At 40.5% G+C, this 25,693-nt stretch overlaps 13 protein-coding genes across 13 annotated transcripts; 5 read left to right on the top strand and 8 right to left on the bottom strand.

The window, feature by feature from the left end:
* Positions 1-1,350, bottom strand: RBS1 (Rbs1p; the record flags this gene model as incomplete). Its single annotated transcript, XM_018364107.1, has 1 exon — positions 1-1,350. A coding segment is annotated over one exon (1,350 nt), but the record flags the coding sequence as incomplete, so codon positions are not given.
* Positions 1,351-2,007: 657 nt separating this feature from the next.
* On the top strand, positions 2,008-4,893 carry UFD2 (ubiquitin-ubiquitin ligase UFD2; the record flags this gene model as incomplete). The annotated part of the gene is made up of 1 exon (XM_018364106.1): positions 2,008-4,893. The coding sequence occupies one exon, from the start codon at positions 2,008-2,010 to the stop codon at positions 4,891-4,893; it is 2,886 nt and encodes a 961-aa protein (XP_018222907.1).
* Positions 4,894-5,088: 195 nt separating this feature from the next.
* On the bottom strand, positions 5,089-5,957 carry RPL35A (60S ribosomal protein uL29; the record flags this gene model as incomplete). Its single annotated transcript, XM_018364105.1, has 2 exons — positions 5,089-5,448; positions 5,955-5,957. The coding sequence occupies 2 exons, from the start codon at positions 5,955-5,957 to the stop codon at positions 5,089-5,091; spliced, it is 363 nt and encodes a 120-aa protein (XP_018222906.1).
* An 800-nt stretch (positions 5,958-6,757) lies between these two features.
* On the bottom strand, positions 6,758-7,303 carry ARF1 (Arf family GTPase ARF1; the record flags this gene model as incomplete). Its single annotated transcript, XM_018364104.1, has 1 exon — positions 6,758-7,303. One exon carries the CDS (start codon positions 7,301-7,303, stop codon positions 6,758-6,760), a length of 546 nt encoding a protein of 181 aa, XP_018222905.1.
* A 508-nt stretch (positions 7,304-7,811) lies between these two features.
* On the bottom strand, positions 7,812-8,936 carry NUS1 (ditrans,polycis-polyprenyl diphosphate synthase; the record flags this gene model as incomplete). The annotated part of the gene is made up of 1 exon (XM_018364103.1): positions 7,812-8,936. One exon carries the CDS (start codon positions 8,934-8,936, stop codon positions 7,812-7,814), a length of 1,125 nt encoding a protein of 374 aa, XP_018222904.1.
* Positions 8,937-9,373: 437 nt separating this feature from the next.
* SNF3 (glucose sensor) lies at positions 9,374-12,031 on the bottom strand (the record flags this gene model as incomplete). The annotated part of the gene is made up of 1 exon (XM_018364102.1): positions 9,374-12,031. The coding sequence occupies one exon, from the start codon at positions 12,029-12,031 to the stop codon at positions 9,374-9,376; it is 2,658 nt and encodes an 885-aa protein (XP_018222903.1).
* Positions 12,032-12,575: 544 nt separating this feature from the next.
* On the bottom strand, positions 12,576-16,400 carry SEC31 (Sec31p; the record flags this gene model as incomplete). Its single annotated transcript, XM_018364101.1, has 1 exon — positions 12,576-16,400. The coding sequence occupies one exon, from the start codon at positions 16,398-16,400 to the stop codon at positions 12,576-12,578; it is 3,825 nt and encodes a 1,274-aa protein (XP_018222902.1).
* Positions 16,401-17,078: 678 nt separating this feature from the next.
* ASF2 (Asf2p) lies at positions 17,079-18,743 on the top strand (the record flags this gene model as incomplete). Its single annotated transcript, XM_018364100.1, has 1 exon — positions 17,079-18,743. One exon carries the CDS (start codon positions 17,079-17,081, stop codon positions 18,741-18,743), a length of 1,665 nt encoding a protein of 554 aa, XP_018222901.1.
* Positions 18,744-18,839: 96 nt separating this feature from the next.
* Positions 18,840-19,997, top strand: GGC1 (Ggc1p; the record flags this gene model as incomplete). The annotated part of the gene is made up of 1 exon (XM_018364099.1): positions 18,840-19,997. One exon carries the CDS (start codon positions 18,840-18,842, stop codon positions 19,995-19,997), a length of 1,158 nt encoding a protein of 385 aa, XP_018222900.1.
* Positions 19,998-20,288: 291 nt separating this feature from the next.
* DI49_0883 (uncharacterized protein) lies at positions 20,289-22,352 on the top strand (the record flags this gene model as incomplete). Its single annotated transcript, XM_018364098.1, has 1 exon — positions 20,289-22,352. The coding sequence occupies one exon, from the start codon at positions 20,289-20,291 to the stop codon at positions 22,350-22,352; it is 2,064 nt and encodes a 687-aa protein (XP_018222899.1).
* A 242-nt stretch (positions 22,353-22,594) lies between these two features.
* Positions 22,595-23,161, top strand: MGT1 (methylated-DNA--protein-cysteine methyltransferase; the record flags this gene model as incomplete). Its single annotated transcript, XM_018364097.1, has 1 exon — positions 22,595-23,161. One exon carries the CDS (start codon positions 22,595-22,597, stop codon positions 23,159-23,161), a length of 567 nt encoding a protein of 188 aa, XP_018222898.1.
* A 105-nt stretch (positions 23,162-23,266) lies between these two features.
* On the bottom strand, positions 23,267-24,127 carry TRM8 (tRNA (guanine46-N7)-methyltransferase; the record flags this gene model as incomplete). Its single annotated transcript, XM_018364096.1, has 1 exon — positions 23,267-24,127. The coding sequence occupies one exon, from the start codon at positions 24,125-24,127 to the stop codon at positions 23,267-23,269; it is 861 nt and encodes a 286-aa protein (XP_018222897.1).
* Positions 24,128-24,443: 316 nt separating this feature from the next.
* On the bottom strand, positions 24,444-25,190 carry MRPL11 (mitochondrial 54S ribosomal protein uL10m; the record flags this gene model as incomplete). The annotated part of the gene is made up of 1 exon (XM_018364095.1): positions 24,444-25,190. One exon carries the CDS (start codon positions 25,188-25,190, stop codon positions 24,444-24,446), a length of 747 nt encoding a protein of 248 aa, XP_018222896.1.
* Positions 25,191-25,693: the final 503 nt, after the last annotated feature.

Here is a 25,693-nt window from a genome sequence, read left to right as displayed (position 1 = left end):
AATGCTCAATTGATCAAATTTGACCTCTATTAAATTAGCTTCTTTCGATGACGGTGTGTCCTTGCTATTCCCGCTACGAATCTTCTCATTGCTGATATATTTGTTGTGGTCAGGGCCCTCATTTGACGTTGTGTCTTTTCTTTGAGACTGGTTATGCTTGTTTACTGAAGAGCTTTTATAAGCATTAGAATTATAGCCTGGTGTATTGCTATATAGCCCATTTTGATATTGATTGTATGGATATTGATATTGGTACTGGTATGATTGATACACGGGCACAGGGGCACCAAAAGAACATGATCCTTGCGGATTCATGTTGTAGATATAAGGGTTCATGAACACCGCGTTTCCGCCCATAACCACAGGCGAAGGATTGGAAGAAGGCGCAGGAGAAGCTGGGTTATACACGATTGGATAGGTTGGTAGAGCGTTGTTTCCTATCTGGGTGGGTGGATATACCATATAAGGTGTAGCATATCCCCCTTGGTAACCGCCGTTTTCTTTGTTCCGGCGGTTTAGCCCTCGATGTGTATCTTTATAGTTTCCTGTCCCTCTTCTTCTTCCTCCTCTTGCTCTTCTACTATCATAAAATTGTTGACGAGGCTTGTTTTGTTGCATAGTTGTGTATGGGTTGGATGGCGATGGGGAGCTTGGCGTGCCATTAGTGGTTTGGGTATTAGCATCATCACTGTCCAACCAATCACTCCATTCATTGTCACTATCATTACCACTGCTACTATTGATTGATTTTCCATCGTCTTCATTATTATTAAGCTTGTCAAAAATTTCCTGTTTACGCTGCTCATAAATTCTTTCCTTCTCGATTCTCTCTTGTTCCAAATCAGTACTTGATTTATCATCGTTTTCGATTTTTTGACTACTAACAGGATTCGTTGCTAACTTATCGGATGTAGCTATATTATTATCCGTTTTGGAATCATTATCGTTACGTACCTCTTTCCTTTTCAAAATTCRAAATGTTTTGTTATTGTTTGATCTATCAATATTCTCATTTGAAGAAGCGGGTTCTTCTGATTTACTCTGTTGTAATTCTTGTAGTAGTGGTTTGCCTTCTATTTTTTGGAAATTCTCACCTTTGAAAAGAATTACACAACTGTCCTGCGTTCTTGCCAAGACATGATTCAAATTGTGATATTCAGCTATTTGATGCGACAGAAGCCTGTAATACGAGTTCATTGGTCTCAATTGAAATGATTCAGTGTTCGAGTTAATAAAAGACACTATGGAATTCTCCAACTCTATAATAAAGACACGGTCTTGTGGTCTCTGGAACAGACCTGTTTCCATGGCAGGCGTCAATCCCCAGTTTCCAGAGTCTAGTACCGTCATCCGTTGTGTTTGCTTGATTACCTATGAACAGAAAAAAACTTTACTTGTTATTATTGTTAGTACGACAGAAAATAACTTCAAAGTAAAAAGTAAAATCAATCATTGTTGGATCGAAGATGCGGGTTTCAACATACCGTCAGCACAACTTATTGCTACAATAATGGCTCAATTTCCCACGCCAAGTTTTATCAATATATGCTAAGAAAGAAGAAGCAGATAAGCCAACCGCATATAACGCTCTCCAGCTGCTCTCAACCCAGTTTTTTCTCTTATTGAATCACCATTTATTTTGCTCTTAATCATGCATTCTTTCGTCGAGGACGCTATTTTGCCATTATTCGTCCGAGGCGATAGTTCGGTCCTTATTACAAAGGTTGATACGCCTACGATTTAGATCCCAACTATTGTAAGGTAATAACCCTAATTGTACACATACCGCGGTCATCCTGTTGGCAAAAAGTAAACTGTTTGTATTTTAACCTATCCTTAGTGTTCAATTACTTGTTGCCACCACAACATCATCCTTTACACTGATTATACAATCCTGCTAAACAGTTGAAAGGGTAAAATTGGCCACTGATTGTTTCAAGGGGAAAAAAAGTTAGCTTATTAGCCAAACTCGAGTTCCGTAACCCCAACCATCATAATTTCATTCATATGACTGCTATCGAAGATATCTTGCAAATCACCACAGATCCTGTCGATTCCCGTGGCTATTTCTTATTGAAATCTGAGGAAGTTCCCAAGGGCTCAACCCTCGGGGTTGACTTTATCGATACGTTATTGTTGTACCAACTAACCGAAAATGAGATGCTGACTAAACCTTTTGACTATTTGAATGACTGTTTTCGCCGTAATCAGCAACAAAAGAGAATTACCAAAAACAAACCCAACGCCGAGTCATTGCATACCACTTTCCAGGAGATTGATCGTCTTGTCATCGGCTATGGCGTTGTTGCACTACAAATAGAAAATTTTTGCATGAATGGCGCTTTCATCAATTACATTAGTGAAATCGTCTCCAATGTAAATGCATATACTGATTTTCTTTCTCAGATCATACAAAGAGCCATCTTAGAAGGCACTGCTTTAGATTTGCTTAATGCCGTTTTCCCAACACTATTAGAGTACTGCAACAAGCACGTTACCCATTTTGATTTAAACGATTCGGTGACCTACAATAACGTTCTTACACTATTTGAATTATTTGTCACATTTAAACCTATCGCGGAAATATTTACTAAGATAGAAGGATTTTTTGTAAGTTACGACTGTAAGCCACAGTTCTTTGAAAAGCAAACCATACTAGGACCTATTCTGTCTCTTTCCCCTATAGATGCTGCGGTTGCAATTCGTAATTATGGTGACAATCTCTTGCGCTCCAAACAACAAACAGCTATGATCCACGAATCTTTGCAAGCCGAACACAAGGTTGTTATGGATAGACTGTTTTTCATTGTTGATAAGCTTGTGCGTGGTTCTCTAGATTCAAGAACTGATATGATAAGCTATTTTGCTCATATTGCTAATAAGAATCATTTACGTAAAGCTGATCGCCCCCCATTCAAGGAGTTATCTTCTAATGGATTCATGGCCAATATCACTTTATTATTAGTTAAATTTTCTCAACCGTTCCTAGATGTCTCATACAAGAAAATTGATAAGATCGATGAAAACTACTTTAATAACCCAAGCCTGTTCATTGATCTGTCAGAGGAGACACGCCTAAATTCAGATTATAAAGAGGCCGATGCATTTTATGACAAGAATAGAAAAACTGCGGATGCCAAGCCCAACTTCATATCAGATTGCTTCTTCCTAACGCTAACTTATCTGCATTATGGTCTCGGAGGTACACTTTCATTCGAAGAGAAAATGGGGTCTGAAATAAAATCGCTAAAAGAAGAGATCGAGAAAGTAAAAAAGATTGCAGCAAGTCATGATGTCTTTGCAAGATTTGTAACAGCACAGTTATCCAAGATGGAGAAAGCATTGAAAACAACAGAATCGTTGCGATTTGCTCTGCAGGGATTCTTTTCTCATAGATCTCTGCAACTAGAGGTATTTGATTTCATTTGCGGTGCATCTACATTTTTGATTCGTGTTGTGGACCCCAAGCACGCATTTCCTTTCCAACAAATCAAATTACCATTGATTCCCGATCAAATAGGTGTCGAAAACGTGGATAATGCCGATTTTTTGAGAGCACATGCCCCAGTGCCTTTCAAATACTACCCAGAATTTGTTGTTGAAGGACCAATCAATTATTCTCTTTACATCTCTAAATATCAAACCTCCCCAATTTTTAGAAATCCACGGCTGGGATCATTTGTTGAGTTCACAACAATGATCCTTCGTTGCCCAGAATTGGTTTCCAATCCACATTTGAAGGGTAAACTAGTACAATTATTGAGCGTTGGTGCTATGCCATTAACAGATAATTCTCCAGGGTTTATGATGGATATCTTTGAGAACGATGAACTAGTAAGCAAAAATCTACTCTATGCCCTGTTAGATTTTTACGTTATTGTCGAAAAGACGGGTTCTTCTTCACAATTTTATGATAAATTCAACAGCAGATATAGCATTTCAATCATTTTAGAGGAACTCTACTACAAGATACCATCGTACAAAAAACAGTTAATATGGCAATCCCTAAATAATGCAGATTTTTTCGTGCGGTTTGTGGCTCGTATGTTAAACGATTTGACTTTCTTATTAGATGAAGGTTTAAGCAACTTGGCCGAGGTGCATAACATCCAAAATGAGCTGGATAATCGTGCAAGAGGAGCACCACCAACAAGAGAGGAGGAGGACAAAGAATTGCAAACGAGACTAGCGTCCGCTTCAAGGCAAGCCAAGTCATCATGTGGGCTAGCTGATAAATCCATGAAGTTGTTTGAAATTTACTCGAAAGATATCCCAGCAGCATTTGTCACACCGGAAATTGTATACAGATTGGCCAGTATGCTGAACTATAATTTAGAATCATTGGTTGGGCCTAAATGTGGGGAATTGAAAGTAAGAGACCCACAAAGTTATTCATTCAATCCAAAGGATTTGTTAAAGGCTTTAACAACTGTTTACATCAATCTTTCGGAGCAAACAGAGTTCATTGGCGCTGTTGCTAAAGATGAAAGGTCTTTCAATAGAAATCTCTTCGTCCGTGCCGTTGACATTCTTGGTAGAAAGACAGGTTTAGTATCTCAAGAGTTTGTTGAGAAACTATTAAATTTTGCTAACAAAGCCGAAGAACAGAGGAAGGCTGATGAAGAAGAAGACCTCGAGTACGGTGATGTTCCTGACGAGTTTTTGGATCCTTTAATGTACACAATAATGAAGGACCCTGTCACTTTGCCAACATCTAAGATGAACATTGATAGAAGTACAATCAAAGCGCATCTCCTAAGCGACTCTACTGACCCATTTAATAGAATGCCTTTGAAGTTGGATGATGTGAAACCTAATGAAGAACTAAGACAAAGAATCATTGATTTCAAAAAGCAGAAGAAGGAGGAAGCTAAAACTAAGTCAAAAAATTAACTGATAAAAATAGATAACATACAGACCTCTATATATATGTAACCAGAGCTTACATTTATCTTTCCCTATAACGCCATATCCTCTTTGGGAATTTTCAATGAAAATGTTTTTAATTTAACAATTATTTAAAAGGTACTAGAAAAACGTAAAGAAGTTGGAATTATAGATAATGATACTATATAATTAAACTTTCGATTAAGCCTTAATAGCGTACTTTCTTTGTGGGAAAGCGATTTGCTTCTTCTTTTGCTTTTCAGTAACTTGGGAAGCTTCGAACTTGGTCAAAGCTCTTCTCAAAGCTCTGGTCTTCTTGGCTCTCAAGTCCTTTGGTTGGTACTTCTTACCCTTGTATAATTGTCTGACAGCTTCTCTTTGTTGTTCGTTGATGATGGTCAAGACACAGGCAATGCTCTTTCTGACAGTCTTGATCTTTGGCAAAGATGGCTTGGACAACTTTTGGACCTTCAATTCAGCCAGTTCCTTTTTCAAGTCAACCAATTGGGAAGCCAATTGTTCCTTGGATTTGGTTCTTAGTTCGTAAGTTTTAACACCGGCCTGTTAAAATAAAACAAAAAAAAATTGAAATGGTAGCATTCCAGATTTTGAATTTAGTTAGTATTTCATTTTCATTTTATATTGAAATTACGAGAGCTGTCAAAAAATCATATATCCTTTGTAAAACAGAGGGAACAATATTAACAATACTTTTACAAGACTGACGGCTTCATCCTGTTTCTAATTTTTTTTCATAGATCAATCCAAATTTATGTATTTGAAGCTCCTCAATGCTACTAAATGTGATTATTCGGCTCGCACCTCCGTTGGCCCTTGGACGGTCAAGGTTGGTACCCAGATTGTTGCAAGCCTTTCCTATTGATTGCTTGCGATATTCCTAATCTCTTATTTCATATGTTGGCTGGGCTTGGGAATACGTCATTACCTGATGAAGTTAGATTCCTCGTCTTCACAATTTTCAGGTTCTTTCTGTCTTCAGTTTATTACAATGATCTCTCGTCTCAGCAGTTGTCTCATTTCTATTAATTGTTCGCTGTCAAACATACCATTTCGAATATAATGTCTCACTGTACCTCTTCTATGGACTACAAAAGCTCTAATTAAGCGCATATTTTCAATATCATCTTACATGTACGAATTATTTTGGTATGAATTTTGCAAAATTGATGCTGGAATCCTGCCTAGTTCCGCCTGCCAGTGCATGGGGGATACTAACACAAGATGCAGCGAGTTCACCCGGACTCACCCTATATTTTTTGCGGCGGTCAAAAAATGGCTAATCATGTGAAAAAAAGGATGTGTAATAAAAAAGATCTGGGTTACAAAGATGCATGGGTGATAAATATGATTTGATAGTCTTTGATTCGATACCTTTGATCTTGAGATGATTAGTTGTTGAGCAAATATAGTAGTTTTCTCTTCAGGCATATACATAATAATTTCAGCGCCGTATCATGGTTTCTGAGTTCAGATCCCAGGATTGGGTGGATTAGTCCGCTAACTGGAATAATTCTGAAAACAGTTGACAGAAGAGCGATGTGTGTTCGTACGTAAATCGACCTCTGAGGAGTGATAGATCAAATGATTAGTGCATCGGATATTTCGTGTCCTAAATATATGATAAATCTGTTTGTCTTTATATCAGCTTTATATTAATAGTTAAAGTAGTATTATACTAGTTAGGTTTTTTCAGTTCTATTTTTCGTTCTCTTGGTTTTTATTGCTTTTACACTAAATCTATATGTGGTGGCTCAAAACTGTCAATAGATCCATCGACTTTGGCCTCCTTCGTTCTTAAGTTTATTTTCCATTTAGTTTATACAAGCGTATGTGATACATGTTCTTGATTTTAAGTCGAGTTTTTCAAACTGTTACTTAACCATTCCAGACCTTCGTACAAACCTTCACCTGAGGTAGCACAAGTGGCTTGAATGAACCATGGACGGTTTCTGATAGAGTGTAAACCTAATTTTTCGGTGATTTCAGCAGCAGACATAGCTTCTGGCAAATCTTGTTTGTTGGCGAAAACCAACCAAGCGGCATTTCTCAATTCATCTTCGTTCAACATTCTTTGCATGACTTCTCTAGCTTCACCAATACGTGATCTATCGTTGGAATCAACAACGAAAATAACACCTTCAGTGTTTCTGTAATAATGTCTCCATAGAGATCTAATTCTGTCTTGTCCACCGACATCCCAGACTGTGAATGCAATGTTCTTATATTGGACAGTTTCGACATTGAAACCAATTGTTGGAATGGTAGTGATGACCTCACCCAACTTCAACTTGTACAAAACGGTGGTCTTACCAGCACCATCTAGACCCACCATAAGAATACGCATTTCCTTGTTACCAAAAAGGTTACTGAACAACTTCGAGGCAAACAAACCCATTTTTATATATATTAAACCTGCTTGAGTTCTTTCTTACACCTTCAATGTTAGAAGCTCTAAAATAAAGACAGCTTTTAATGTACGAAGATTTATCAAACCAATCTGGATAAACAAGTAGATCGAGAACGTGTCAGAAATTCCGTTCTCTCTGTTTTTCCATTTTTCGATTTCGATTTTTTTTTTGTTTGAAAAAATACGGCACCTCGTTATATGTGATTTGCAACACGAAAAGAAAAGGACTGCGGAAGGGTAATAACAACTTTTCGACAATAGTATTAGTATTGTTATAGTGATGGCTACTTCTTGGATGTACTGCGAGACCTTTTTCTACGACTCTGTTAAAATATGCAACTATGTAGCTAGCATGGAATTATTGCTATCATTATCATTATTACTACTATTATATATTTTTGCTTAACGACTTTTTTGTGATGTATCAGACGAGGATATAATGTGCAAAACCGGAGGTTGAGCAAAGAACTTGATGATGCTAATGAATTCTTGACCATCATTTGCCAACGTTCACTTTACACCCTGCGTACTGTCTTAACCCGCGAATGAAAACGGAGTATATGACCTCGTTGTTATCCTTTTCCCAATAAAATTCGGTTAATCTGATATGCCAAGGTGGGAACCCTTGTAGATCCAACGAAGGCCCAAAATACAACAATAAATCTGGTTCAGGTCCCACTAGCTGTTTTAGCTCCGAGTCAACTAAGTCCATGGTAATGTCAGAAACGCTTAATTCGTTGACCGAGCATAACTCAGCCATGGTCTTGGTTAAATCAACAATCGTCTCTCTACCATCTCTGTTGGACAGCAAAGACACTTCAATAGCGATTCCGCTTCCTTCATCGTTGCCGTTTACTACCTCACCACTGTCAGTTTCGGATTCAATTCCATCCAAGTTATAAAATGTCTTGTTGGAGTGAGGTATTTTAACAGCATAGTTTGGGACATGAGATGGTCCAAAGTATTTAGCTAAGTTCGAGTGAATCTCCTTCCTCAATTCTGGAACATTTCTTTGTAATAATCCGTCATAGTCATATAATACCAAATGTTTTATGCCGGCTGATACGGTCCAACAAACAATTTCACTCGCATCATTTAATAAACCTGTAACACCACCACCAACATCACCAACGGGCTTGATTTCCAAGATGGCAGCTAACCTTTTAGGAATTTTTTTCAAAGACACAACGTCCTGTCTAATCAATTGCGGCGTGTACGCATGATTGTAGATAATACTGAAGATCCTTAATTTCATCTTATTATATTGGTATTGGCCGTATCGGAACAACCCAAAACAGATGTATAGCATCACAAGCAAAAACTTGTAAAAAATGTACTCAAATTTGCCTATGTTACTGCTCCAATGCCCTGTCTCCGGCTTTTCGGCTCCATCGACTTTATTGCTCGACTTTTGGGGCTTCTCATCGGTGTTTACTATGATACTTGTAACAGCCTTCATGGCTCTGGTTTTTGAATTAATCTTACCACCCCTTAACACACTAGCTTCTGGAGGGGGGATATGGTTGGAAGACTCTGGGATATCATCCCTCTCGATCTTCTTATGTGGCTTTTCATTAGGGGGGTCCATTGTTTTATCATCTTTTTTGATCATCGTGGGCATCTAAGAGAAAGAATAATGAAAATGAAAACCAGATATATTGTAGTGAGAATTGTGTATTCAAAAACAAATACTCTGGAAGTACCAACTTGCGTGAGATAAAGATTCTATTCTATCAACCTTTGAAAGTTGTTGGCGATTCAAGCCAGCGTTGTACGTGGCTCCTGCAGGACTTTTCTCTTAAAAGTCTATTTTCGTCTCTAATGACTTTCCAAATGCTCGCAGAGTACATAAGCCATTGGCGGCTAAATAATAGTTGGTAGTAAAGGAAAGAGGAGAACACTTGAAGATATTATATCGAATACAGGTTATTAGATGTACATTGAGATGCATTTGCGTATATATAGGACATTAGTTGGTACAGGTTTTATATATTATTAAAAATATTACTATTATAGTATGTTTGCTTTACTGGTGGTATTGAATAACATCACATGAAACTATTCAGAATCATTGTCCCCTTTTACAGAATGCTTCAGTATTCTTTCTTCGTTTGAAGGAGGAGTTTCGTAATCGGCATCAGACGGTTTCGAATCACTACGAGCCAGCACAGGGAAAGAACTGTGCAAAACAAAAGATGGAGTTTCAGGTACCGGACCACTCCTCTTGTTAGTATAGCTCTGGGCAAACTGTGCCATGCGCTCTTGCGTAGCACTCAAATCACCACCTGCATTCATGGTATCAGATGTCTCATCTTCATCATCGCTGGAATTCATTAAAATTGAAGGCGGTCCTCTGTTATACGCATTCAGAGCAAGGCCATTTCCTAGGTCCATCGAATCAGTCTCTTCATCGGTGCTATCGGAACGAGATGAAGCTGTGTGGTAACGAATTGTACTTTGGTTACCGGACAATTTGTCTGTGGTATTGCTTGCAGCAGAATCGCTGTGGATTAAGCGCGCCATGTAGTCATTGATATCATTCATAGTATTTCTGTTGCCTTGATCAGCTTGAAATGAGGTCCCGCCTATTTCATCTTCAGCATAATCTTCACTTGAATCACTTGAGAGCGAGGGAGGTCCTCTGTTATATGTATTGAGACCTAAACCGTTTCCTAAGTCGACATAGTTAGTTAGGATCTCAGTAGTCCCTTCGGCTTGTGGAACTGATATACTCTCCAAGGGACGGTTCACAGGGATCATTACATCAATGTCTTTACTGGGTACTAGGGGGATTTCCGTAGTAGTCGGTAAACCAACAGTTTCAGAAATGATTTGCATTTGTTGATGGTTCGGACTATGCTCTGCTTCACCTGCTGTTGTATCTCTAAAATCATTCCTTGGTGTTTGGTCATCAGAACTGTTTTGTGCAGCAATGAGACTATTCTTACCATTTTCTAATCTTTGTAAAGGATCGTACTGAAATTTTAATGCACGTTCTCTTATATCCTTATTGAATTTTGGCGAAACAACACCTGAAGATGACTTACTGTATAACTCATCAATTTCTTCTAGTGTCAAACCCTTTGTCTCATAAACAGTCAAATAAACCACTATTACCCCCAATGCATTCAAAGAGCCCCAAATAAAGAATATTTTGGCGCCTAATGACGATGTATGAGAGCCAGTGTCCACGATATAGGGGGTAATTAAAGCACAAATAAAATTTACAAGCCAGTTTGCTGCAGCACATATAGCGGTACACTTAGACCTCACGCCCAATGGATACAATTCTGCAGAGATGACCCAAACGACACCACCCCAAGTGGCAGAAAAAGAAGCTATGAATAAACATATGAATGCAATCATAACTTTTGCAGCCGCTACTGTTTTTAAGGAACAACCAACAATTGCGACAATAAAGTTCGCTATAGTCATTATTATTCCACCAACAACCAAGACCTTACGCCTACCAAAAAATTCCACAAAGAATAAACCGGGAACATTGAAGATAACATTAACAGCGTAAGTTATAAATGAAACCAAATAACTTTTACTGACCCCTGTCTTATTGAAAAAATTCACACCGTAGTAAAATATGAAATTGATGCCTGAGAATTGTTGAAATGCTTGGAGAGCAATTCCCGTAAACATTCTTAAGGTTTGCTTCGGCCTACTTTTACTTGAAATGAAGCAATCTACAAAATTGGAGGTACCAAAAGATGCCTCATAATCATAAGTGGCCTTTATTTCGACCAGCTCTTCCAGTAGCCCAGAATCATGGACCGGAACACCTCTCAAAAACGATAAAGATTTGGCGGCTTCATCTAGTTTATCCTTTAGCACATAATAACGCGGACTTTCTGGTAGAAAAAACATCCCAATAGCTAGGATCGATGACCAAACATATTGCAACCCAATGGGTATCCGATATGAAGACGCATCGTTTCTTGAGTGTGTTCCTTGAGACACTGCGCTTGACACTAATAAACCCCAAGTGATCGCCCATTGGTAAGTGGAAATAATAGCACCTCTCAATGATTTGTGTGTTGCTTCTGCCTGATACAATGGCACCACTGCCGAAATTGCTCCTATCCCAATACCAGATATGACCCTTCCCACGATTAATAAGGTAAGCCCTCCAGCACCCACTTGTAAGGAGTTCCCAATAGAAAAGATGACGATTGTACTAAAAATGATAGTGGGCTTTCTGCCATACGTATCAGATATAAAAGGGGCAGTCAGAGCCCCAAAAAAAGTCCCAAGCGATAAAAATGACACCAAGATAGACATCTGTTTAGCAGTAAACGAATCGTGATTGGGTGCTAGATGCGACTTCACATAGTTCATAGAAGTGATGCTATTGATCAGACCTGTATCGTAACCAAACAGAAAGCCACCAACAGCAACAAATACACCTACGTATATAGACATCATCATAGATTGGCTCTGTGGAGGCTCTGAAAATAATACTGAGTTATTATCAATGGTGGAAATGTCGTCCGTAAGCACGGACAATACATAAGACTGCCTATCAAAATCCTGCGGCTGTAAGTCTGTTGGAGTTTGTATACTAATCGGCACATCATCGGCTTTAGAGTCTTTGTCCCTATTGCTTTGTCGCAGTGCTATGCCTTTTACCCTCCGAAGAGCTTTGTCTAGGAAACCCTGTTTCTCTTGGCGTAGTGTTTCACTAGAGCTATTCCGATTAGGATCCATTTGAATTTTGTAATTCTGGTATCAATGAAGGCATATCCTTCTGTTTGTAATGTTTCTTAGCAAAAACTTCCTTATTTATATTGGAAGACTTTGGACAAACGTTAAAGGCTCTGTCTTGTTTTCTCCTTTCCAAAAGCCAATGTGTATCTGGAAATCACTCGCTTATGAAAAACCGTGAAGTAAGATGCTAGGAATAGGATGACTTGCTAACTTTCTTAGTTTATTGGTTTTTCCCCAGATTAGAAAACATTTCGCAGTTCCTTCTCCTTTTGTTCTTTAGGCCATACAATGCGGCAAGCTTAAAATTTCCCCGGAATTTACCGCTCGAGGTGTACATGACTACATTATAAAGGAAAGGCTGTACAAATAATACGTAATGTGTATTGGTCCGGACTTGATATAGTTGGCTTCTGATTGCGAACTTAATTAGATTAAAACAAAGAGATAAGTACATAAAATATATAAATATAATATTATAAGACATAATACGATAAAAAATAAAACCGGTAGACCCGATTTTTATATAGAAGGTTCAACTCTGGATTTAATTTAGAGTAGCTTCGGCTATGCCGATTAATCTCTTTACACCTGTTAGCCAGTTACCACCTTCTTGGGCATGGTTTGTAGCGATATCCGCGTGGACGGCCATAGCTTCTTTATATTTCTTTTCTTTCATTAGTGCGACTAAATCGTGTAGACGATCGATTGTTGGTTGAGTTATCAAATCTTGCTTTTCTAAATGGTAGAAAAGGATCTTTAGTCTTTTATCACAGTCCTTCAATTGTTTTGTGTACTCCTTTGGCGTCAAAGGTGTCACGCGAGCCAATTCTTCTTTTAGAAAGTCAACAATAGGTTGCTGATCTGCTGGGACTTCATTATTCACATTCTCAGTGGACGTGTTGGTTGGTGTAGCCAGTGTTGGCGGTTGGGAGGTTTGTAGCGGAGAGGCTGAACTTGAAAGTGATGGAGGAAAAGCAGCTGCCTGAGGTGGCTTTTGATCTATACTGGCCAATTTGTTGCTCCTCTTCTTCATACTAACTGGAGGTGGGCCAGCGGCTCCCTTATTGGAAATAGGAGGCTGAGAGGCTATAGGAGTCATGGTATGGTTATTCGAGTATGCATTGGTTGAAGGATAGGACGATCCATTTGGCTGAGCTGCGGCAGCTGGCGCATATGGATTGGAAGCCTTTGGTAAAGAAGTTGAAGGCACACCTGAAGTCAATGGTGTGGCTACTCTTGGTTGTAGTGGAGGAGCATATGGGTTAGATGATGGTGGTTGAATAGGAGTTGGAGTTGGGCTTTTTAGAGATGGAATTCCTACAGGGGGTTGTTGTGTTGATTGAGAGGGAGCATATGGATTTGAAACAGATGCCCTTGGTGACTCAGATGTTGCAACCAACGATGGAACTCTAGACGACTTGTGTGGAGGTGGAGATACCATTGACACAGAAGATGGAGCTCTTGAAAGTGGAGGTGGAGGCATGGTATTAGCAGCATATGTAGGAACACCGTTCGATGAAGTTGCAGCTGATAGAATATTTGGAGGTGCAACGGATACAGCTTTAGCACGGGACGGTCTTTCCTTGACCTTCAATGGTAAATCATTCCAACCGTCATTGGCCTTACGGTTGAGGTGTGGCGTTTGACCCGATACAGCGTTAATTGGTGAATGTGGAGGGATGGAACTAGACTGAGCGTTGAAATCATTCATGATAGGCATTCCAGGTTGAATGGGAGCAAAAGAGTTTTGTGGAAATGTTGGAGCTGATGTGGTTGTCGTTGAAGCTGCTGCTGCGGTAGCATATGGATTAGGTGGAGGAGCGAACGAGTTTAATCTCGTAGAGCTATTGGTTCTGTTAGCAAAAGGCGAGGCCATTGAAGGTTGGTGTGGTGGGGCATATTTGCCGTCTGTATGAACAGGAACAGCTGCAGTGACAGTTGGGACATAAGGTTTTGGAGCACCCGCGCCAGTGGCTGGCGTCACTCCATAATATGGAGTTTGCATACCAGAAATAGACGTAGTGGATGGCATTCCAGAAGTTGGGGGTACCGGAACGTTCTTATTAACCTTGGGGTTTGCGTATTTGCCCTTTCTTGTTGCTGTTGCTGTTGCGTTTTGCACTGCCAAGGATTTACCAGAGGCAGTCAAAACACGGGCCTTCTCTGTTTTAACTTCTTCGTTATCACTTGGTAGAGTGTTCAAGAATTCGGTGGCTAGTTCAAAATTACCTGTGGAAGTAGTCAAATTAATAAATTCCAAAAATTTAGAAATCAGTTGTTCATTATTGATGGTGATGTTGCCATGGATGAAACTAGAGAAGACGGTGAATCTCTCAATGAATTCAGTTAGGCATTCAGAATGGGCTTCATAAACTGTCTTACTGTCCTCTTTCAATTTGTCTTCTAAATCTGAGAACTCTGCCAACCAAATTGAGGCTACTTTATCTAATGAACCAGCAGCCAGGTACAAGGTCAATGAGTCTTGTCTATGACCGTTTTCCTTCAACCTGTCACCCAATTTGATTAACATTTCATTTTTCCGAGTTACGTCATTTGGATGCAAGTTTTGGATGGCCTTAAAAATTAATTTCCATTGGGAAACATCCAGATTCTCAACCAGGTCGTCCACTTTCTTTTGAGAAATGGAGTATAGTATTCTCGATAATGATGATTTGGAGCCATACTTGGTGAAGTAAGCACTTTTAACGCTTTCCTTCAGTCTTTCATCATTCGAGTCCAATGCAATAATCATGGCCTCCATTAACAAGTCATTTTTCAAAGAGTTTTTCACTGCGCTTTTGATATTACCAGAAACCAAATTCTTAGAAATGGTGTGTTCGATGTTATCAGCCAAAGTGAAGTTGTTCTTGGGTTGAAAGTTGGTCTCAATTTGTTGGAAGAACTCTTCGCCGTCATCTTGGTTATCGCTGGCAGCATCATCCTGCGCATCAGAGTCATCGTTGTCGAATGCAAAAGCTTCTTTTAAGAACTCGTCGGTGCCATCCATGGATAGCTTTTCCAATAAGTTCCAGTCCTCTTCGTTGACGTCATCAATAACTTTAACCAATCTTTGATTTATCAATGGTTTAAAGTCCTTAGATTTCAATGCTTCACTCAGGGCGGTGTTTGGCTCTAAACCTGACACTTTAGGGTTTGTGATGGAAACACCCTTACCGTCGGGGGTAATTTGGACCAGTTTACCACCAAAAGCCCAGTGGGCCGCTGGGGATGGTTCTCCATACCAAGATGGAGCCTGTAAATGGAAAACGGTAGGTTTCTCCTTCGATTCCTCTCGAGACACATTATTCCAGAAATCAGTGTCAGATTCTTGTTGCTTAGTTTCAGATTCTTGTTCGTCCAAAGTATTTGTTAGATTTTGAAGAGTTTGAACCTCAATCCTATTGTCAAAGGAGGCACAGGCAAATAGATCGGGAGCCTCTGGTGCGAACTTGGTCTTGAAACACCAATTACCACGGGTTGGGAACTGAGACAGTTGTTCAGCTGATTCAGGGTTCCATAGTAGCACGGTGTTGTCTCTGCCACTGGACAGCAGCAGGTTTTCGTCTTGGTGGCACCAGTCTAGAGATAAAATACCCTTTTGATGACCTTGGCTCAAAGTCTGCAAGGGAGTGTTTGCGTTTCTTAAATCCCAGACAAGGATAGATGGATCATTATCACTGCCCGTAGCGGTTGCCACTCTTGTGGAGTTCTTTGGATGCCATTCGACAACAGATAGTTGTTGCTTGATGCCTGAGTTGGGCGAGGTGTAACTTAGATGGATGACTTCCTTTTTAGCCTTCAAGTCCCAAATAGATGCAAAATTAGACGACCCGGCAGATGCGAAGACATGGGCCAGAGATTGGTTCCACGCCAGGGAATTGACCTCGTCAACAGACGACATCGATTGGCCCGGGGTCAAGGGAGTGTAGCTGGAGGGAGATTCGGTGCATTTGTTCATGTCCCAGATGAAAATCTCGCCATTATTACCACCAGAGGCTAGAACGTTGTCCTGCTTAGAGTTGAATTTTACGGTCTTCACGGAGGAAGAATGGTTGCTAAACTTGGCCGTGGAGACAATAGTATCGTGGGCGTCACCGACAGAGTACAATTCCAAAGTACCATTATCTAGAGCACCGGCAATGGTTTTGTTGTTATGAGACCAGTCCAAGTCATTGAATTTAGAGTCGACTTGTAAAGAGGCCACGGGCTTCTCCGAGTCGGTGGTCAGCAGAGACCACAGCTCTAGAGACGAATCCGTGGAGAAATTGGCGTCCACGGTGCCTGACACAGTGCCAGAGACCAACAATGGGATTTTGTCATGTGACCACGTGAACGTGGCTGTTCGAGAAAACTCAGCAAGTTTGACCATCTTTTATTGTTCAGTTAGAAAGAGCAAACGGGAACAGAAGGAAACGTGTGTTGGTGGGGGTGGGAGGTCTATCGTAAAGTCTTGCCTTGTCCTAATGTTTTTACACCTACAGTAGCGAAGTCGTGCTGCTTTTTCGAACCACGAATCCCAGAATAGAACTCGACTACAGAAATAGAGGAATATAGACCTGACACGATTTGTTTGTTCTTTTCACTTTTCGTTCTCGGGCGGGCGACTCGTGAAGAGTGATTTGAAGGGGTGGCACCCAAAAGGGATAGAAAGGGATGACAGATGTGCTAATTAATTGCGCCGGCTATTTAGTAGGAAGATGGGGCAGGTTTGTAGTCGGTGCCGCCCATCAGGACTAAAATGGAACAAGGGACCGCAACTGCCGGTCTGTTACATCGTAGCATATAAATCTTGGAAGCAGTCTATGTTTCTCCCTCGAACATTAGGGGTGTAGAAGCAAGTTAAGGCAGAAGCCACCACCGCTGTCATTTTAGCAACTGGGCTTGGGCATAGCAATGGCAACCTACTTAGCATGTGCCTCAGTGCAGTGCAACTCACTCAGGGCGGCAAAAGCGTTATTTCCTCTGTTCCAAGACGCGACGCGACGCGCGAGAGGCAGATCTGGAAGAGAAAGTATAAACAGTGCCAAAATAAAAACACGTAGCTTCGATGGATGGATGGAAAGAAAGACGAGGATCAGGACAAGAGCACATGTCAGCAAAACGTGGCGTGGTAGACCGTACAATTGCATACGGTGCGACGGCCAGGAGCGATCCGGAGTCGGACTCATCCCTGAGCGCAGAGGGCGAAGATGCAGTGGTAACGAAGGATCATGGCAGTGGCAAGGTGCGGAAGAACATTTCGTTGAGGAAGATGAAAGGCAAGATCAAAGACCTCCGGTCTTTGATCAGCCGCTACCAGGAGAACGAGACATTGCTGGTGTCTAGTACCAATGTAATGTCGGGTGAGATCATGGACTATGAAATTCGGCTAGCGGGCTTATATGGGAAAATGAAGAGTATCATGGACGAGAACTACGTGCTGAAGGAGACCCGAGAGAACCATGCCGCAGTGGAAAGGCAACCTGCCACACCGTCCTCAACCGATAAAGAACACGGCCTCGAGGAGCGTGCTTTGCTGGTTGAGCTGAAGAGAGAGGTCTCCGCAAAGCTAAAGGACTGCAAAAGCATCCAAAACACAGTGAATGCCAAACTGGATGAGATTCACGAGTTCTATGAGAAATACTACGGGGAGTTCGAACTAAAGTTTGCTGATGGGGGGTTCCAGAAAGGACTGGCGGAAGAACTGGGCAATGTAAAGCTAGAATTGAAGAACGTGAGGAAAAATTCGCAGATCAAAGTGAACAACCTGCAAATACAGCTGATCGAGGCAAACAAGTCCCTGAACCTCTTGAAAAAAGACATCAAAGTGAAGGATGACTGCCTGAACTGCATCCCCGACCTTGTGAACAAAACCAACAACGCGATTTTATCATACAAGAAGAGTATCGCCAATCAAAAGGAAACCATTGAAGCCTTACAGAACGAGTTGTCGCGACAGCTGGAAACGCAAGGACAAATGGCAGCGGAGTTGCACGCGCAAACACCCACCAATGTGAGTCTAATAGATCCCTTTGATGAAGTCGAGCCCACCATGRATACTAAAACCAAAGAGCTGTTAGCCACTCAGGAAAAGGAACTTCAAGAACTAAGGTTGCTAAAAAACGTAAACGACCAGAAACACCGCACCGCTCAGTTGCATATAGAAAAACAGAATAACGCCATTAAGCTGCTGAAGAACCATTTACAGTCATTGATCCAGGGACGGCAGCCACCACAGCCGCATTTCTATCCGTTCCCGGTGGAACATAACATTCAGCAAGTACGTAATTGGAAAGCTCCCAAGCTGATTCGCGGTACGCCAAATGAATCAACAAAGCCCCCTTTGCTCCTGCCACAGCACTCAAAACACCAGGACAGCAACGCAGTCGCCGTCGAAACCATCACTGGCACAAAGGGTAGCGGTGCCCAACTGCTCCTAACGGCGCCGCCCAACAAACAGTCGCGGCCTAAAGACAAGCTTCGAATCGGCTTCAATTTCAACCAGTTCCCAAGGCCACAAGAATTTTGGCGGCAACAACCACAGATCCTAAACCAAAATTCTCCGAGATTATCGTTGCCAACAACTCCAAACGACGAACTCCAAGAAAACACAAAGAAAGAGAGTCTGGCAAAAGTAACGACGGTTGAATCTACCACACCGAACACAACGGCTTCTGATACTACCAAGGTATTCAACTTGACAGATCCAACCCCGCCTTCCAAAACTACGTAAGCAAACACAACTGCGCCACGCGCCTATGTAAAGTACACTGATCAAGCATATCTACACTACAGTCTGTACCGCCGACATTACCATCTTAATAAACCAATGACATTTATCATCCGCGGGTGCCATTGTCCGAAAAAAAATGAAAAAACAAGAACGATCACAGTTTTTTTGATCATGCTCGAGAGAGAAAAAAACTGTGAGTCACTGTGCATTTCTGTCACATTTCTTAATAATGTGACGATACAAATATATACACGTATATATATAAATCATATCTCTAATCTTGGCGATTGGCATTTGGTCTACCGAAACTCATCACACCAAACTAACCTCAAGTATCCAAAAAAAGGAAAAATGGCTCAAACAGACAAGAAACAATCAGGATTGGCTCGTCTTTTGGGGTCTGCCTCTGCGGGCATCATGGAAATTGCTGTTTTCCACCCTGTGGACACCATCTCCAAGAGGCTGATGTCCAACCACACGAAGATCTCTTCTAATCAAGAACTGAACCGTGTTATTTTCCGTGATCACTTCAGCGAACCCTTGGGGAAGCGTCTGTTTACTCTGTTTCCGGGTCTTGGCTATGCTGCATCTTACAAAGTGTTGCAAAGAGTGTACAAGTATGGTGGTCAACCTTTTGCTAACGAGTTTTTGAACAAACACTACAAGCAAGATTTCGATAGCATGTTTGGCGAAAAAACCGGTAAGGCAATGAGATCCGCAGCTGCTGGTTCTTTGATTGGTATTGGTGAAATTGTTCTTTTGCCGCTGGATGTGCTAAAGATCAAGAGACAAACAAATCCCGAGTCCTTCAAAGGTAGAGGTTTTATCAAGATCTTGAAAGATGAAGGTCTGTTCAACTTGTATAGAGGTTGGGGCTGGACCGCTGCTAGAAATGCCCCCGGTTCGTTTGCCCTTTTCGGTGGTAATGCATTTGCCAAGGAATACATCTTGGGTTTGGAAGACTACTCTCAAGCCACCTGGTCCCAAAACTTCGTTTCCTCCATCGTCGGTGCCTGCGCTTCTTTAATCGTTTCTGCCCCACTGGATGTCATCAAGACAAGAATTCAAAATAGAAATTTCGACAACCCTGAAAGTGGGCTGAAGATTGTCAAGAACACCTTGAAGAACGAAGGTATTACTGCGTTTTTCAAAGGTTTGACGCCTAAACTACTGACAACAGGTCCAAAATTGGTCTTCTCATTCGCATTGGCTCAATCTTTGATCCCCAAATTTGATAACTTATTGAGCAAATAGATTTAAATTTATTTTTCTTTTATTCTTTCTTTTTTTTCTGCATACAGCTTGTGAATATAAAAGGTATATACGATATATGTTTGTAGTTTATGTATTATTTTCTGTTTCGATCAACCGCCTTTTGGATATAACAATACGGTTCTAATCATGCCTCGGTGATATGCCAGCCGCGCCTTGAAAGAATATTTTTAAAGGGTTGGTTGGCTCAGTCCAGGACGAAGGATTATATCAAAACAGGTTGCTGAAGTAAACACTTTCGGACAGTCTCTCTTCTCACTTGTGGCAAAAACAATGAAACATCCCTTAAGCATGTCACGCTCAAATAAACCGGTTGGTCAAGAAGCTGCTAGTTCGGCACATATCGATAGAGCACACCAGTTGGCACAAGATTTTAACAGCAAACAAGATGATACGGCACTAACTTCATTGCCACACAAGAACCCTGACATATTTAGGTTTGAGAATAACATCACGGCCCATAGCTCACGTCGTGGTTCACTTTATAGGGATAGTGATGCCACTGTCATTTTGCCACTCTCTGAGCGCTCCCCTAGATTGTCGATGGACGATCCATACCGCCAATTATTACAACAGGCTGAAATCTCACAGCTACGAAGCAAGAAAACAAGACATTCGAGTCGGACTCTTCGAGTCTCCTTTATATTATTTGTGGTGTTGGTTTCGTCGTTGTCAGGGCTGGACCAGGGTCTCATTTCCGGCAACGTTATGACACTATCGTTTCAAAAATTCTTCCATTACCCATTAACCTCTTCATTAGGTATCATTGTAAGCGTCGTTAACTTCGGAGCCTTTATGGCGTCTTTGTTTGTTTATTCTGGTGTCTTGGAGGTTTATAGCAGGAAGAAAATGCTCCAAATAAGCACAATGATATACTCTTTGGGCGCTTTTATCCAAGTTTTTGCTCTGAATCAATGGTACCTACTATTTGGTAGATTTATACTTGGTGTGGGTATGGGGTTTGCATTTTCCATGATAATAGTTTATCAATTCGAGTTCCCCCTCCCATATATAAGAAAAAGAACGCTTATTTCCATTCAGTGTGTTTCCAATGTTGTTGCGTATTCATTAGGGATTTGGATTAACTGTGCTTTTAGATACTGGGGTTTTGCATGGAAATACCCCTTATCGACACATGTGTTCCTGGGGGTAGCGCTAAACTTGATGTCGTTATACCTAGTTTTAGAATCACCCACTTGGCTATTAAAGCAAAAAAAAGATGTGGAAGCATTAGTTTTGATATCAAATATATTCGATGATTGCGACTTTGAAGAAAATCAAAGTCAGTTAAAGTTCAGAACTTTGAAAAGAGACATGCTTCTAAAATCACACCTACAAAAAAACAGTTATCCATACTCATATATCTTCAAAGATTTTTCTCCAATAATAAAAATTCTACTAGGTTTCCAATTGTTTACACGATTAAATGGTGTTGACGCCTTCTTATACTACTCACCGCTAATACTACAACAAGTTGGTAGGGGAGAAAGAAAATCTATCTATTTAACCGGATTAAATGCCTTGGTATACACTGTGGCGACTTTAGCATATTTCCCCATGGTACTTCGAAGACGGAAGGAAAAGATGAACGTACTATTAGGTTCTGTCATTATGAGTGTTTTATTGTTCACCTTGTCTTTCACAGATTGGTTTCCCAAGACTACAACGAGATATATATCAATATTATTCGCAGTATTTCTTCTTACACACTTTATCAGTTGGGATTCTACTGGGTGGATTATGACCATTGAGCTTTTACCCCACTTATCACAGGCCCCAGTAATACTGCTAATCTCTAACTTTTATTGGTTCTTTAAATGGTTTGCCAGCCTAATAACACCTATACTTATTGACCGTCTTTCTTGGAAGTTTTACCTTATTCCATCTTTATCTTCTTTCATATCCATAATCTTCGTGTTACAGAATTTTCCTATCGAGACTCATGATGAGAGGCTGGAATCTGCTGATGATTCTGCTGGCAATGATAGTGCCAACCATGACGATGTTTTTGGCGATAGTGGTTCTGAACTTTCATCCTCGCCTTCTTTTTCTGCGTACCAGATAAATACTTTAGGAAGTAGCATTAAACAAAACAACCAAGCATACTCATCGACTGAGGCCAACCCAGCTATATCCAAGGATAACGGCATACCGAGTCAGCCGGACGGATCTGCACAAAACGTTTATTTCATTACATCCGATTCTGGACCATCAAGGACGGGTGAATTTTTCAGTTTCCATAATAAAACTGATCCAACGATTGGAAATGTTAGCAATGCTAATGAAGAGCTCTCAAATGGGGAACGGAATCCACCTAGCAACACGGTGGCAGCTTAGTATCGCTTACTAATGATATTTGCTTCGTTGTACGTACCAGTATTTAGCTTTTCTTTTAACATATATACATATATATCTATTGTTTTACAATTTAGAGCAAAAATAATAGCGATAAGCTTTTTCTATATGAGAGTATCAATATAGGAAGAAAAATAAAGGAAGTCTAATAAGATGAAACGAAACGTATTTGGGAAGGAACAAAAAGCGGACTCCATTATTGGTACCGATCGACTGACCAAGAGATGAGTGAACAACTTTGCTATACCTATATAGAGACCGAGGTCACTGGTGCACTTTTGGTGTTCAAAGAACGAACGCAAAGTCTAGTTTTTGCTTCATTAGGCAAAGATGAATCTTTTCTTATAACAAATTTGAAAGATTTCTTGAAGAAAAATGAGAAGCAGGATGTAAAGCACGAGTTATATGAGTTGAAAGACATAGGAAAATATGGAGAGTTGATTGAAAACTACAAAATATGCCTAGGAAATAAGATGCCGTTACCGCCAGATGCTATTCCCTTTGAGTTCCTATTTGGAACGAAATTCCAACGTAAGGTTTGGAACGAACTATTGAAAGTGGAACATGGCCATGTTGCTACATATGGTGATATTGCCAAAAAAATAGGGAAACCATCGGCTGCGAGATCTATTGGAAGAGCATGTGGCGCAAACAATTTGGCACTTGTGGTGCCATGCCATAGAATCATTGGTAGTAATAAGAAGCTAACTGGATATAAATGGAGCCTTAATTTGAAAGAACAATTGCTAAATAATGAAAGGACATGTAAGGTGAAACTTAACGAGGTATGAGCTACGCGTCATACTCAAAAACAAAACATTAAAGAAACAAATATGTATATGGGAAAATGGTTTAAAACTTATATAAAAAAATAATTACGTTATTAATCTATATCGTTACAGTATGGTTGGATTTGGTAATCTTCTAAAGCAGGCGACGAACTTGTCACCTTTTTTCCTTTCGACTTTTTTGCCTTCTTCTGTGGCATTTCTCATTATTTTCACACATTTGTCACTGTTTTCCCATTCTGTGCTCAATCGTTCAAACAAAGGGTGCTCTTCCAGGTGCTTTACCATCCATTCATGTAAGTCCTTGACGTCAGTAATAGTGTAAACGACACCGCCCTCTTTCAAGACGTATGCGTATTCACTTAGCAAGGTGTTAGTGATGATTCTTGCCTTGTGCTTTCTCTGTTTGAAATGGGGATCTGGAAAACAGAAAAACATCTTGGATAGCTGGCCCTTTTCAAAAAAATTGGGCAAGAATTTCATGGCGTTACCTCTTAAAACGTTGATATTCTGGAAACCATGTCTAGAGAGAGTGTTGTTTCTCAAGGCAATGATTCTATCCTCCACATAGTTGGTGACTTGTACACGGATTTCCATACCTAAGATCAGGGTTTCTGGGAAGGCAGGTGACAAATCTATCATAAGCCCACCAAACCCACAGCCGATATCGGCAATAGTTACCTTCTTTGTCATCTGGCCGGTTTCTGCATCTTTATAGTAAGGATATAATTTGGACCAATCCATCTCCTGTGGTGATACCGGGTACTCTAATTGATGATCCGAAAATGGGTTGGAATGCGCTCTTTGACGGTAGTATCTCTTCTTAGGCAAATCGATCTTTTGACCCTTCTGGACTAAAGAACTTTCATCTATCTTGACATGTTTCAATTCTTTACGATTTTCTTCCTTATTTATACGATAGGCATAACGTTTGGAGCCTGGATCTTGACTTAGTGGCTTGGTCTTCATTTTTACAGTAAACTACTTGAAATCTTATAACTGGTTAGCTCTGAAATATATGCTGGCACCTAGATCCAGTTGGCACTAACCAACTGTGTGAAAACTGAAGTCTCTGGAACATTTTTATTTTTTTTGTCAAAGTCATCGCCAAAATTTTCTTTTTTTTTTCAAGCATCGGTGCGATATGCATAAGGCAAATAAAGGTAGACGTTGCTATATAAAAAACTAAAGTATATTTACTGTTATTGTTATCATTTTCTTTCTTTTTTATTATTTACATGAGTGAATAGTAAATCGGTATGGAAATTACGGAATAAAGGCTCCTCTATTTTGGTTCTTCTGGCTTGGAGTCCGCACTTGAATCTGCATCCTCCTTAGGCTTTTGGTTATCATGGTGCGATTGCAATGTCAGGTAGAGCGCATTCGACCCGCTTTCCAGCGTACGAACTAAACCGAGACCGCTGAGCATTTGCAATACCCCAACCATCTGGGATTGTAGTTCCGTCTTTGTAGGGAGAGTCTTGAAATCGTTCAGTTTTTCCACATCCAAAACTTGGTTTTCCACTTTGGCGCCGATCACCAACAGCTTGTCCTGTGCTGATTGCAAGAGCTTCAGCAGTTTCGCCACTTGTTGAGGGTTCGTATCTTCGAACGTAATGGTAGCCGTGGGACCCTTCAGTAGGGGCAAGAGCGGATGCTTTCGGTTTTGCTCTTTGCGCTTTGCGGGACCACATGGATCGGGCAGATGCGAGTTTCTCAAATAAACCTCAAACAGATTGTTCCTCACTTTTGTAAGTTTCCCCCCCGTTTGCTTAATTCTAAACCTGAAATAGTGATCTTCCGTCTTAGAAAGATTGTTGTAATGGACAAATAGAACTACGGAGCTCTTCTCCATCAGGTATTTGTATGTGTCTATGAGAAACGTTTTCCTCGATTCTAGCGGTTTCACCGTCTTTCTTGACAATTGCTCAGAAGCCAGAGCATAGAATCTCTTATGTGCACCGATTGTGTCTGACAAGGCAAAAAGCCCACTTCTAGGGACCCATCTAGGCATAAACCCCAAACGCAACATTAATTATAATTCTACGTCGCGCTTTAAAACACTCTTCAATCAGTCTATGCCTTTTGTTTATCTCCCTCTTTCTTTCCTTCTTCAGCTTCGTGGACCTTTTTTACTCTTTTCTATATCTATTAGCTCTAGTTTAACCAAAAAAAAAATAGCTTGAGAATGCCCTAGGGTAAATCTCAACATATATTAGGTCTTTACCAAGCAAAAGTACAAACGTTAAGGTCTTGGCTTATTAGCAATAAGGGGTTGTGTCCAAAATCTGGAAGACCTAAAAATATAACTGACGACAATTTAGTAGGAACATATAAGATAGTTCAAGATGTGCATCGGCCGTCGGTAGCAAAGAGTTGCAGAAAAGGTCAGTATCCCCGTAGTTTGATTGGAGTTACTCAGGATTTATACAAGAATACAGTAGAAACTGATTTAGAGGCGTTTCTTTTGATGAACTAGCTTTTGACATCGTTTTTTCTTTTCTTTCTTTCATCACCACGTTTTTAATAGTTTGT

Source organism: Saccharomyces eubayanus, chromosome IV (assembly GCF_001298625.1).
Source record: "Saccharomyces eubayanus strain FM1318 chromosome IV, whole genome shotgun sequence".
Taxonomy (NCBI): domain Eukaryota; kingdom Fungi; phylum Ascomycota; class Saccharomycetes; order Saccharomycetales; family Saccharomycetaceae; genus Saccharomyces; species Saccharomyces eubayanus.
This window is presented reverse-complemented; position numbering and strand designations above follow the sequence as displayed.